The 12,173-nt window shown below is 58.6% G+C and overlaps 2 protein-coding genes across 3 annotated transcripts; one reads left to right on the top strand and one right to left on the bottom strand.

Annotated features, from left to right (window-relative positions):
- Positions 1–240: 240 nt before the first annotated feature.
- APOBR (apolipoprotein B receptor) lies at positions 241–6,282 on the top strand. Its single transcript, XM_021088037.2, has 4 exons — positions 241–346; positions 671–4,426; positions 5,114–5,379; positions 5,468–6,282. The coding sequence occupies exons 1-4, from the start codon at positions 290–292 to the stop codon at positions 5,535–5,537; spliced, it is 4,149 nt and encodes a 1,382-aa protein (XP_020943696.2). The 5' UTR covers positions 241–289; the 3' UTR covers positions 5,538–6,282.
- On the bottom strand, positions 6,145–12,003 carry IL27 (interleukin 27). 2 transcript variants are annotated; one of them, XM_021085893.2, is made up of 5 exons: positions 11,918–12,003; positions 9,683–9,831; positions 9,468–9,566; positions 8,179–8,337; positions 6,145–6,689 (listed from the first exon to the last, which is right to left on the bottom strand). In XM_021085893.2, exons 1-5 carry the CDS (start codon positions 11,946–11,948, stop codon positions 6,432–6,434), a joined length of 696 nt encoding a protein of 231 aa, XP_020941552.2. In that variant the 5' UTR covers positions 11,949–12,003; the 3' UTR covers positions 6,145–6,431.
- Positions 12,004–12,173: the final 170 nt, after the last annotated feature.

Genomic DNA, 12,173 nt, shown 5'->3' with positions numbered 1-12,173 from the left:
TCCCCAATTCTAAAGTCTCCAGCTCCCACTTTTCCCTCTCAATCCTCCTCCCTTGCCCTTTCCGCTCCACAGGTACCCTTGAGTCCCCTGTTTGATGTGCACCCATTTCCCAGCCTGGACTGGAAGCAGCTGTGGGCATTACGGAAAGTGGGCAGGGCTTGGGGTGGGGATGTGTGAGGGAGAGACAGGGGAAGAGGAAGTGTCTTGGGTCCTGGGGAAGCCTGGCTTGTCTTGGTGGGTGGGGACGGTCACTGTCAGCCTTCTGGACACACAGACAGAGACAGACAGGATGGATTTCCTCCGGCTACATCTCCCTGGGCTGCATCAGGCCTTGAGGGGGGCACTGGTGAGAGGGGCAAAGAGATGCCACAGACTTTCACCCTGCTTCCTGGGGACCTGCCTTCTTTTTCTCCTTTGAGCCTTTTCCCAGAGTCAAGGTTCCTGCCCCAGGGAACCCAATCTTCTCTGGATTTCAATCCCCCCATCTCTACAAACACATCCACATACCCTTAGTCTAGGCCCTTTCCTACTTCTTCTGCAAATCCTGCCCTCCTTCTCGTAGATCCCAGAACGCCCTTCTCCTTATCCTGAGTTCCTCTGGCCCAAGGCTCCCAGGGAGAGGGCTGGGCCTCCCCTTAATGCCTTTGTTCCCACCCCTCTTTTCTTCTAGGATTCTTTCAGCACCTTTGTCTCCTACCTTCTAGGAGATGAAGTCCCCACAGCAGAGAGGAGGGAGGCATGGGCAGTGGAAGAACTGGGGGAAGTGGCTGCAGGAAGGCTGGGGAGGATGGTAGAGGAGGAAGCCCAGGAGGCCCTGGAGGGCCTTGGAGGCAGCCAAAGCAAGGGGGAGAGAGGGCTCAGAGGGCCTGGAGAGGCTGGAAGATGCCCGGAGGGTAGCTCGGCTACCGAACAGACCTGGGGTGGGGGAGAAGGCAGCTCCCATGGGGCTCAAGCAGATAGGCAGGACACTGGGGCCTGGGAGGCAGCCAAGGCCACCAGATGCCAGGAGTTCAGTGTCCCCTTGGAGGCCAGAAAGAAGCCTGAGGCAGGGTCTGAGGCTGGTCGAGACAGGAGGAGCCAATCCCAGGAGAGCCAGGAGGCTGATGAGCAGGAAGTGAACAGAAAGGAGACACCGAGAACCTGGGAATGGGAGGAAGAGGAAGAGTTCAGAGCAGCAGAGCCAGGGGTGGCCAGAGGGGCGGAGTCAGAGTGGACCTGGCATAAGGAGCCTGAGGGGAAGGCCGGTGCTGATGGGCAAAAGGTGGCGGGGGACGACGATGGGTCAGAGCAGGTGGTCAAGGAGGCAGCTGCAGAGGAGGTCTGGGGGCCTGGGGCCAGAGGGGCTGGAAGGGAAGAAGAGGTGGTTGTGGTGAGCGGTGGCCAAAGCACAAGGGCACAGGGGACACAGGAGGCAGGGGCAGAATCTGAGGATGGGGGAACCTCAGGCAGGGAGGAGCCTGGGACAATCTCAAGCAGAGAGGAGGCCGGAGCAACCTTGGGCAGAGAAGAGGCCGGGGCAACCTCGGGCAGAGAGGAGTCTGGGACAATCTCGGACAGAGAGGAGGCCGGGGCAACCTCGGGCAGAGAGGAGGCCGGGACAACCTCGGACAGAGAGGAGGCCGGGACAATCTCGGACAGAGAGGAGGCTGAGACAACCTCTGGCAGAGAGGAGGGCAGAACAATCTCGGGCAGGGAGGAGGCCGAGACAATCTCGGGCAGAGAGGAGGCCGAGACAATCTCGGGCAGAGAGGAGGCCAGGGCAATCTCGGGCAGAGAAGAGGCCAGGGCAGCCTCGGGGAGAGAGGAGGCTGGGACAATCTCGGACAGAGAGGAGGCTGAGACAACCTCCGGCAGAGAGGAAGCCAGTACAACCTCAGGCAGAGAGGAGGCTGAGACAATCTCAGGCAGAGAAGAGGCCGGGGCAACCTCGGGCAGAGAGGAGGCTGGGACAACCTCAGGCAGAGAGGAGGCCAGGACAACCTCCGGCAGAGAGGAAGCCAGTAGAACCTCAGGCAGAGAGGAAGCCAGTACAACCTCAGGCAGAGAGGAGGCTGAGACAATCTCAGGCAGAGAAGAGGCCGGGACAACCTCGGACAGAGAGGAGGCTGAGACAACCTCAGGCAGAGAGGAGGGCAGGACAATCTCGGACAGAGAGGAGGCTGAGACAACCTCAGGCAGAGAGGAGGGCAGGACAATCTCGGGCAGGGAGGAGGCCGGGACAATCTCGGACAGAGAGGAGGCCGGGACAATCTCGGACAGAGAGGAGGCTGAGACAACCTCAGGCAGAGAGGAGGGCAGGACAATCTTGGGCAGGGAGGAGGCCGAGACAATCTCGGGCAGAGAGGAGGCCAGGGCAATCTCGGGCAGAGAAGAGGCCAGGGCAGCTTCGGGCAGAGAGGAGGCTGGGACAATCTCGGACAGAGAGGAGGCTGAGACAACCTCCGGCAGAGAGGAGGCCAGTACAACCTCAGGCAGAGAGGAGGCCGAGACAATCTTGGGCAGAGAAGAGGCCGGGGCAACCTCGGGCAGAGAGGAGGCTAGGACAATCTCGGACAGAGAGGAGGCTGAGACAATCTCAGGCAGGGAGGAGGCTGACCTTCTCGCAGTCAACGAGACAGAACATGGGGCATTCCCAGGAGAAAGGACCTCCATGGGGACTGGGAGAGCCTGGGCCCTAGAGGAGACCTGCAAGGGAGACCAGAGGTGGGAGGTGGATGAGCCCAGAGAGGCTGAGGTGAGCCTGTTCCCCGAACAGACACAGGCCCTGGGAACTGAGGGAGTGTTAGAAGCAGCTAGGGAGCAGAGAGCAGGGAGCGAGGCTGAGGAAGGCCAGGGGTCAGAGGGGCTGCTGGGGGAGGGCCTGGAGGTCCAGGCAGATCAGGCTGAGGAAGAAGCCCCAGGGAGGCAAGATGCAGAGACTGGGGCCTCTCAAGCCAGCCTCCAGGAGGTGGTGCAGGCAGAGGAAGCCAAGCAGCCTGAGGAAAGTTGCTGGGCCGCAGAGGCTGAGCTGCTCCAGGACGAAGTGGCAAAAGAGGCTGAAGGTGCAGCTGACTCGGAGAAAACCCCAGAGGCCAGGCCCCAGGAGTTCAGCAGGGAGAGGGGAAAGGAGGAGGCTCAGATGGGGGTAGAAGCACTGGAGGCAGAGTGGGGGGGCCTTGAGCACGAGGTCACAGAAAACCAAGAACCTGAGCTGGTAGGAGGTCCCCAGGCCCCAGGGGAGCAACCTGAGGGAGGGCAGGTGGGTCAGGAAGAGCTCTGGAGTATTCCAGCCCCGGGCAAGGAAGAGACAGAGAGGATCCTGGAGGAATATTCTAGGAATGCAGGGGATGTCGAGCCCAACAGCTCAGTGGAGGAAGCCTGGGGAAACAGCCAAAGAAGGGATGAGGAGAGAGGGAATTCCCAGGAGGAAGATGAGGATGCTGAGGATGGGATGGAGGAGGCTGTGGGAGGCCAGGCTGTGGCTGAGGCTGAAAGAGGCCGAGAATCTGCGCCACCAGACATCCTGGAGGCAGCCGAGGAGTGCGTGACAGCAAAGGAAGCCTGGCATGGAGCAGAGGAGGGCGAGGCCCTGGGAGCAGAGAACCAGGGGCTGGGTGGAGGGCATGGGCCAGCAGCAGGGACCAGCCCGTCCCCAGGAGAGTCAGATGCTGGAGATACCAAGGAGGGGGAGAGGGAGGCAGCCGTGCCCTGGGGGGCAGACAGAACATTCGGGAGTGGCTGGAGGCTCCAGGACAGCAAGGACATGGAGGCAAATTCTTTGGCTGCCCAGAATGTGGAGGACAGGGCCGCTTTGGATGGAAGAGCGCCTGGGGCTGGGGAAGGGCCTGAAAGAGAGGCCAGGGAAGCAGGTGGGAGAGGCTGGGACTCCGAAGGGAGAGTGGAATCTGGTGGAGGTGAAGAGCTGGTGGAGGCTGCAGAGGGTGAGAAGCAAGGCTGGCAGGAGTTTGGCCTGGAGGGCTCCGCAGAGAAGGGGGTGCCTGGCAGGGGTGGCCAAGTAGAGGCTTTTGAGGCCACGGAGGGCGAGCCTGACCGGGAGCAGGTGGAGCCTGGGGCGTTTGCAGTGGCAGAAGAAAGCTGTGGGCTGGTGGATGTTACTTCAGGCTTCCAGGCGTGGAGGGCAGAGGGCCTCCCAGGAGGCCAGATACTCTGGGAAGAAAAGGCTGGGGGCTGGCAAGTGAGGGAACAGGGGCCAGGTGGTGAGGGGCAGCCTGGGGACCAGCCCCCCGAGGGAGAGGCACAAAGACCTCTTGACATGGAGGATGTCCAAGACCAAAAGGCAGAGGCTGAGAATGATCCAGAAGGCCTGGAGGATATGCAAGTCCAAGAGGACCAGTGGACAAACCAGGACCTTGCAGAGGCCGAGCCTGGACCGTGTAGCGAGGCTGCAGGGAGCGCCGCAGGGGATGCTCACGGCACCTGGAGTGAGGTGAGGGCTCTGGGTAGCATCGAGGGCTGGACAGAGTAGAACCTCAAAGCCAGCCTCGTGGTACCTCTTTCTCTCTTTTTTTTTTTCCCACTTTTTTTTTTTTTTTTTTTTTTTTTGCGGGGTTGGGGGGGCACCCCTGCGGCATATGGAAGTTCCGAGGCTAGGAGTCAAATGGGAGCTGCAGCTGCTGGCCTACACCACAGGATAGCAGTGTAGATGGGATCTGAGCCACAGCTGCAGCTAGGCTGCAGCTTGTGGGGATACTGGAGCCTTAACCCATTGAGCGAGGCAGGGATTGAACCTGCATCCTCATGGATACTAGTTGGGTACTTTTTTTTTTTTTTTTTTTTTTTGTCTTTTTAGGGCTGCACTCGCAGCATATGGAGGTCACCAAGTTAGGGGTCTAATCAGAGCTGTAGCTGCCAGCCTACACCACAGCCACAATAACACTGGATCCAAGCCACGTCTGCGGTCTACACCACAGCTCATGGCAACGCCGGATCCTTAACCCACTGAGTGAGGCCAGGGATCGAACCCACCACCTCATGGTTCCTAGTCAGATTCATTTCTGCTGCACCACAACGGGAACTCCTACTAATTGGGTTCTTAACCCACTGAACCACAATGGGAACTCCCCCCCCCCAAGCGGCCCCCCCCGTGGTATCTCAAATGCTGTCTTCCCTGTAGGCCCTGCTCCCTGGGTCTCGCCTGGATGTCTCCATCCCGAGGAGCCGGGTCTTTCTCTCCCGAAGCGCCTCACAGCGCCGCTCCCGGCCCTCTTTCCGGCGGTCCCTGGCCCCCGAGCAGCAGGAGGAGCCTCCCAGCCCCCCACCAGAAGAGGAGCTGCCAGCCTCCAAGCAGAGACTTCTCCAGCCAGAGAACACCCCAGAGCCAAGCCCCCCAAGGTCCGAAGGGACCCCGTTGCCAGCTAGGAGAAGGCCCCTGGGACAGGGGTAAGCACAGGGTGAGGAGACAGGGCTGGGATGGGGGAGGCAGGTAGCCCCTGGAGACTAGCTCCCTCGGTTCATCTTCTACCCGCAGGTTTGGCCTCGGGCATCCCGGCATGATGCAGGAACTGCGGGCCAGGCTGGGCCAGCCAAAGCCCCAGTGACCAGGACTTGAGACTCTGGGGGGGGGGCCACACCCTGAGCAAGGCTCCAAAGGCTGTGTGGATCCCTGCTCAGCCTGGCTCCCTCTGCCATTTGTGATGCATCCTTCCCACCTTCTGGGCCTTAGTTTCTTGGCGTGGCCTCCACGGAGCAGAAAGAACCAGATCTCTTCAAAAACCATGAACGCAGGGAGTCTGACTCTCCAGTGTGGCTGATGGACCACGGCTCCGCCTGGAATCACCTCTCTCTGATGTCCTGCCTTGACCACTGCCCCCAGCCTGTGTCAGGGGCCTGGAGGGCTGAGAGGGGACAGAGACAGGTCCCCAGAGGAAGGGGTCAGGAAGCCCAGGGGAACTCCATTTGTAAGCAAAAGCTGATGGGAAGCCGACCAGCCGTCTTGAGCTTCCAAAGTGGGAGCTCAGACTTGGAAGTCTGCTGGTTACTATGGCAACCACCAGCTGAAGTAGCCAGAGTGGGGGGCAGGGGATGCAGGCCAGGAACCCCCCAAAAGTAGGAGCAGAGGAGTCCAGGGTGATCAGAAGCTGCAGACATTCCAGGCCCCCCATGGGTGTCAGGCACCCCTTCTCCAAAAAGAAGCCGAGGCAGAGAGAGGGTGAGAGTGCTTTATTAATGCACCCAGCATGGCTGCCTAGTCTGAGGATGACTAGCAGGCCCCCCAAACAATAAATAAACCATCATTTCCCTGAACAATAAATAAATATCCAAGAAATAAATATCAGGCAAGGACTGGAGGGGCCTTACGTTATTGAGTGGCGTCTGGGGCGGGAGATCCGGGGAGTCCTGCCTTGTCTATGGCAGATGAGCTGGAAGGGGTCCTGGTGGCCCAGACTCCAGTCCTCGCGTGGGTGGAGGGAAGGTGCTGAGACGTCATTCCATCAGGGTGGGGAGCTGGGTGTTGGGAACCCCAAGGCCGGGGCTGGGTTCCCGGCCCGGGAGAGCAGCAGAAAGTCCCTCATGGCCCGAGACAAGACAAGTTCCAAGGAGTGTAGCAACTGGTAAGTGTAGAGGAGCCTCGGCCAGGACACCTGCGCTGCCGGCTTCGAGGGACCACCCGGAGCCCCTGGGAGCAGCTCCTTCCCCGCCTCGTTCTCCTCCTCCTCCTGACCAGGTAGGTTGAATCCAGCAGCCAGCACCTGTAAGGAGAGGCTCCTGGGTCAGAGAAAGGCCAGCCCTCGACCCCGAAGGAGTCCTTGGTTCTTTTCCTTTCTTTCTTTTTTAATATGGAACACTTCCAGAATTCCCATCATGGCACAGCGGAAACGAATCCAACTAGGAACCATGAGGTTGCGGGTTCGATCCCTGGCCTCGCTCGGTGGGTTACAGGGGGCCAGGCTAATCTTCTCTGCGTCATTCTAATTTTAGTATGTGTGTGGCCAAAGCCAGCACGTGTCCTTGTTTCTCTATGTGTCCTGTGCAGGATGACCTCAGAGACCACAAGCTCATGATTTTTCTGGACACCCCCTATTTCACATCTTTCATGAGGTCATCATTTCCTGTGAACTGACTGATTATCTTTTGATATTGTTGTTCAAGAAAATAGAAGTCTGGAGTTCCAGTGGTGGCTCAGCAGTCATGAACCCGACTAGTATCCTTGAGGACATGGGTTCAATCCCTGATCTCGCTCAGTGGGTGAAAGATCCGGCATTGCCGTGAGCTGGAGTGTAGGTTGCAGCTGTGGCTTGGATCCCACATTGCTATGGCTCTGGCGTAGGCCAGTGGCTGCAGCTCCAATTTGACCCCTAATCTGGGAACATCCATATGCCACGGGTATGGCCCGAAAAAAAACAAAAAATGGAAGGAAATCGGAAGTCATAGAGCAAGGTGTCTGCTCACGCAGCTGGCTCTCTGTCATCCAGGATTGCCCTGGGGCTTTGCGGTCCCCAGAAGTTCCTCTCTTAAGTGTTGTCTTAGGACCAGAAATGGGCGGAAAGGTGACAGGGTTAGTTTTTACACTGCTTTTTTCTTTTTCTTTTTGTCTTTTTGCCTTTTCTAGGGCCGCTCCCGCAGCATATGGAGGCTCCCAGGCTAGGGGTCGAATCGGAGCTGTAGCCACTGGCCTATGCCGCAGCCACAACAAGGCCAGACTGAGCCGTGTCTGCAACCTACACCCCAGCTCACGGCAACGCCGGATCCTTAACCCACGGAGCGAGGCCAGGGATCGAACCCCCAACCTCATGGTTCCTAGTCAGATTCGTGAGCACTGAGCCACGACGGGAACTCCTACACTGCTTTCATTTTCTCTTCTCCTTTTATTAAGGATAAAATTCCAATTACCCTTGGAAATGTTCAGGAGGATCTGATGATATCAGAGGATGAGGGAGAAGGGAACCTACTTTGCTGTAGGGTCTGCCGATGCCAGGCGCTGTCCTGGGTGCTTCAGAGCTGCTCTCTCATTTGAGACCAAGACCCCAAGAGAAGGCAGAGCTTTAGGGGGCAGAGCTTGGACCTGGTGCAGCTACACACACACACACACGCACGCACGCACGCACGCACGCACGCGCAGGATCTGGAGCATCTCCTTCCAGACTACCTCTGGGCAGGGGGTGTTTTAAAAGGGAGCCAGTGAACCTCCGTATTGTGTGTTGGTCTCTGGGGGGTCGAGGAAGGGGGTGGACACTCTACCTGGAAGCGGAGATGCTGTTGCAAATCTCGGAGATCCAGCCTTATGGCCCACAGCTGCATCCTCTCTGAACTGGTCCAGAACCCCTGGCTCCCCAGCCCCCCCAACAGGGTATGGAAGGGGCGAAGTGTCATGGAGAGGAAGCAGAGTCGTTCTGGGTCCTGTGGAAGGGGAGAGAAGGCATCAGGAAAGGCCTGCAGGCCAAGGATGACCCAGCTCAAACCCAACCTCATCTCTATTTGGGTTCCATCTCCAGCCCCGACTCCCGTCCTCATTCACCGCCATGTGTATTCTCATCCTGAGCCCCATCTCCATCCCTGCTTCCTTGCTATGCTCATCACCATCCCCATCTCCACCGCCTCTGGTCTCTAGCCTGTCTCCTTTCCCAACCTCATGTTCAGTCTCGGGCCCAGGCTCATCTCAATCCCCCAACCCCGCCTCCATGCTCCTGTCACTCTCCACACACAGCTGCAGGCCATTCCTTTCTCTACCAGCCCAGCCCATCTCCGTCTCCTCACTTGATTTCAGCCTGTCTCCCACTTCTTCCCCATCCGTATTCCCAATCCCAGTGCCACCCTTCTTCCACGTGTCCAGCCTCGTCATCACCATCTCTCCATCCCGTCTCCAACTCTCTCCCACCCTCATTCCCTTCCCGTCCTCCCCAGCAATCCCCATCCTTTCTCTGCCCCCCACTTCATGTTCACCCTCACCCCAACCTTCTTCCCGTCCTTAGCCTAACCCTACTCTGACTCCTCCTACTGTGCCTCCTTCAGATTAATCTCTATCTCAGATCCCCTTCTATTCCCCACCCCACCTCTTCCCTTGCTCAGCTTCACGCTTACCCTCTTCCTAGAGCCATTTCTTTATTCCAACTTTTTTTTTTTTTTTTTGCTTTTTTAGGGCCACACATGTGGCCTGTGGAGGTTCCCAGGCTAGGGGTCAAATCGGAGCTGTAGCTGCCGGCCTACATACACCACAGCCACAGCAACGCCGGGTCTGAGCTGTGTCTGCAACCTACACCACAGCTCATGGCAATGTTGGATCCTTAACCCACTAAGCGAGGCCAGGGATCGAACCCGCAACCTCATGGTTCCTAGTCGGATTTGTTTCCGCTGCGCCATGACGGAAACTCCCCAGCTTCATCTTTATATTCAATGACATCTCATCCAGATTCTATCCTTTAATTCATCCCCAAATCCATTTTCAATGCAATCCTCGAGTTTCTCTCCATCCACCCAGCCCAGCCGTATTCCCAGTTTGCCTGCCCCCTCCCTCCCAGCCCCCAACTCACAGAGAGGCCACGCCAAGCCTGGAAGTTCAGGGAAACGTTGGGGAGCTGCTCTCCTAGGGGCAGCAGGTCCAGGTTCACGCCTGGCAGGTGTGATTCAGCCTATGGGGAAAGGTCTGTTAGTGGGGGCCCGAGGAGATCGGGGAGGGGGGGTCTTCCCAGCCCCCACAGCCAGCTGCATCGGGGAGACTCACAAAGTGGCGGGCCTGGACCCGAACCTCAGACAGCAGCTTCCTGGCGAGATGCAGGCTGACCTTGAACTCCCTCTGCAACTCCTGCAGGCTCAGGGGGGGCCTCCCTGGGGGCCTCGGGAATCCCCAGACACCAGCTCGAGCCAGGAGCAAGGAAAGCAGCAAAAGGCTGAGCCCTAGAGAGATGGGCAAGGATGAGTTAGATGAGCGGAGGGCTTGAGAAGAACTCAGGAGGAGAAAGAAGGGACCGTGTCTCTTCTGAGCCTGTGCCACAGGCAAGCGCGTGTGTGTATCATCTCACTGACCCCTCAAAACCGCTCTGAGATGGAAGCTATGAAGGCCACCGTAAGTCACCTCTGTCCAAGGACAGGAAAATGCCCTTCCCCCAGGTGACACTGCATTGCATGGAGGCCCTACTTTTGCAAACGGATCTCCGGCTGGATCTCCATCCCCACCAGCTCCCTCAGCTAACTCCCTTTTTCAGCGACTAAACAGCACGATTGTATGTGGCCGCAGGGATGCTGTCATGCCCCCTATTTTGCAGATGGGGAAAGTGAGCTTCAGTGGGGTTGACCCGCCCAAGGTCACATAGCCAGAGGATGAAGGGACTGAGGACTGGATTCCAGATCTGCCCAAAGGCAGAGCCTGGGTGCTTCTGCCAGGGAACGCAGAGGAGGTCACCACCACCCCCCGGAGCGGGCACCGTCTGTTCTGCCAAGGAGTCCTCAGGCTTAGCCGGGCAGCTCTGATGGCCTGAACCAGGGCCTCGGGGGTGGACTGGTGATGCTAAAAGCTCTCTCCCAGGGAGTCAGGAGGACAGATTGGTCCAGCCTCCCCTGAGGCCCACGGGTCACTTTGCAGGGGGGGAGGGACAGGAGGGGCCAGGAAAGGAGAAGGACGCCTGGCATGGGAGGCCGAACCTCTGGTTTTCATTTGGGTTCTTCCTTTGAGCAAGTCACACCCTCTCCCCGTGCCTCAGTTTCCCATCTGTAAAATGGGGGAGTCAGATCAGCTGATTCCTGAAAGCGCTTCCTGCCCTGTCTTTCCTGGAAAGAGGGAAGAGAGGCAGTGTGGCTCTGGGAAGAGGGCCGTGTTTCTCTTTCAGGGAGAGGAAATCTAGCAATCACGGGGGGTTATGCAATTCTCCATGAAACACAAACCAAAACCAGCCCCGAAGTTCAAGTCTATTCCTGCTCACCCTCCTCTCCATGCCTCTAACCCTATGGCTTCTTGATCTCTTGCCCCGGGCTCTGCTGGAAATGACCCCTCCATAGACACTACGGGGAGCTTCTGGATGCTTCCAGCTCCCTGCCCCGCTCCATGGGCTACCAGACGTGGTGGGCCGTGTGTGCCACGGCTAGCATTCGGGTTCCCTGACTTGGGACCACTCTGGCACCCTGGAGACCGAAAGCAGTGTGGGGTTCTCCCTAGCTGTATGGGTGGGTACTGCCCTCCCCCTCCCCACCCTGCCCCTACCCTGGGGGACGGTGTTCCCACCTCGAACTGAGCTGTACCATTTCCCTGCTTCCTGCCTGGGCTGTGGAGCCCCTGGACCCTTCTCTTGGCTTCTCTTTCCACCTCTGCAGGCAAGCCTGGGTCTTGCGTTCTGGACTTGGAAGGTTCCATCTCCACCCTCCAGCCCTCGGTCCCTACTCAGCCCCCTGCCATCCGCTCCTCCGCCCATAGCTCTGGTTCCAGCCTCTGAGCCCTTCAGTCACCAACCCCAGACTGGACCTCCTTCGAAGCTCCAAACTCCAGACTCTTGCCCCAGTTAAGCTCCTGACTCCTTGCCCCCAATGTCACCCCCTCGGGCCAGCTCCGCCTGCCCTGCTGTTCTTCCTCTGGCCGCCCTGTCTTCAGCCAAGTGGACTGGCCCCTGCTCATTCACTCCAAGGAAACTCCTCATTTATCTGCCTGGTCCCCACCCTGGTCACAGCACCTGCCCCAGCTCTCCCCATTCACACCCATCCAGTCTTCCCATTCTCAGCCCAGCCCTCACCAAACCTCCAGCCTTCTGCCCCTGTCCCCCCATGCATGCCAGCCACCCCACCTTATCCTCTCCCCAGCCCTGGCCTAGCAATTACCCCCCTGCCCCAGCCCCTCTTCCCCATTTATGTCTGACTCTATCCCATTCTCCCGTCAGCTGGGTCCCGTGTCTTTCAGCCCTTGGCCCTGAGCCACAGAAGTCAAAGTCACCCACCCTCTGCCCAGGCTCCGCCAAGTCCCCCATCCCTCTACCCCCAGCCCTAGCCTCCAACTCACGCCAGCCAAGGTCGTCTGCCATCTGGCCCATGGCGGGGCCCAGCCTCTTTGGCCAGCCATCTCCCGGGCAGGGGGAATCTTATACTGGGGGCTGCGCCCAGTTTCACTTTCCGTGCTGCTTGTACTTTCGGCTTTGTGTTCACTCAGTCTTCCCTCCTCGCCACCCCTCGCTAAAATGGGGAAATGTAATTTCCCTTCCCAGAGAGGGTGGGAGGTGCAGTGGGGGAGGCGGGAAGCTGGGGTTTCGATCCATCCC

The sequence above is a fragment of the Sus scrofa genome, chromosome 3 (genome assembly GCF_054392235.1).
Source record: "Sus scrofa isolate SSC_HxYL_T2T_F1_AM1 chromosome 3, Sscrofa_HxYL_maternal_Yorkshire_Landrace_v2.0, whole genome shotgun sequence".
Taxonomy (NCBI): Eukaryota; Metazoa; Chordata; class Mammalia; order Artiodactyla; family Suidae; genus Sus; species Sus scrofa.
This window is presented reverse-complemented; position numbering and strand designations above follow the sequence as displayed.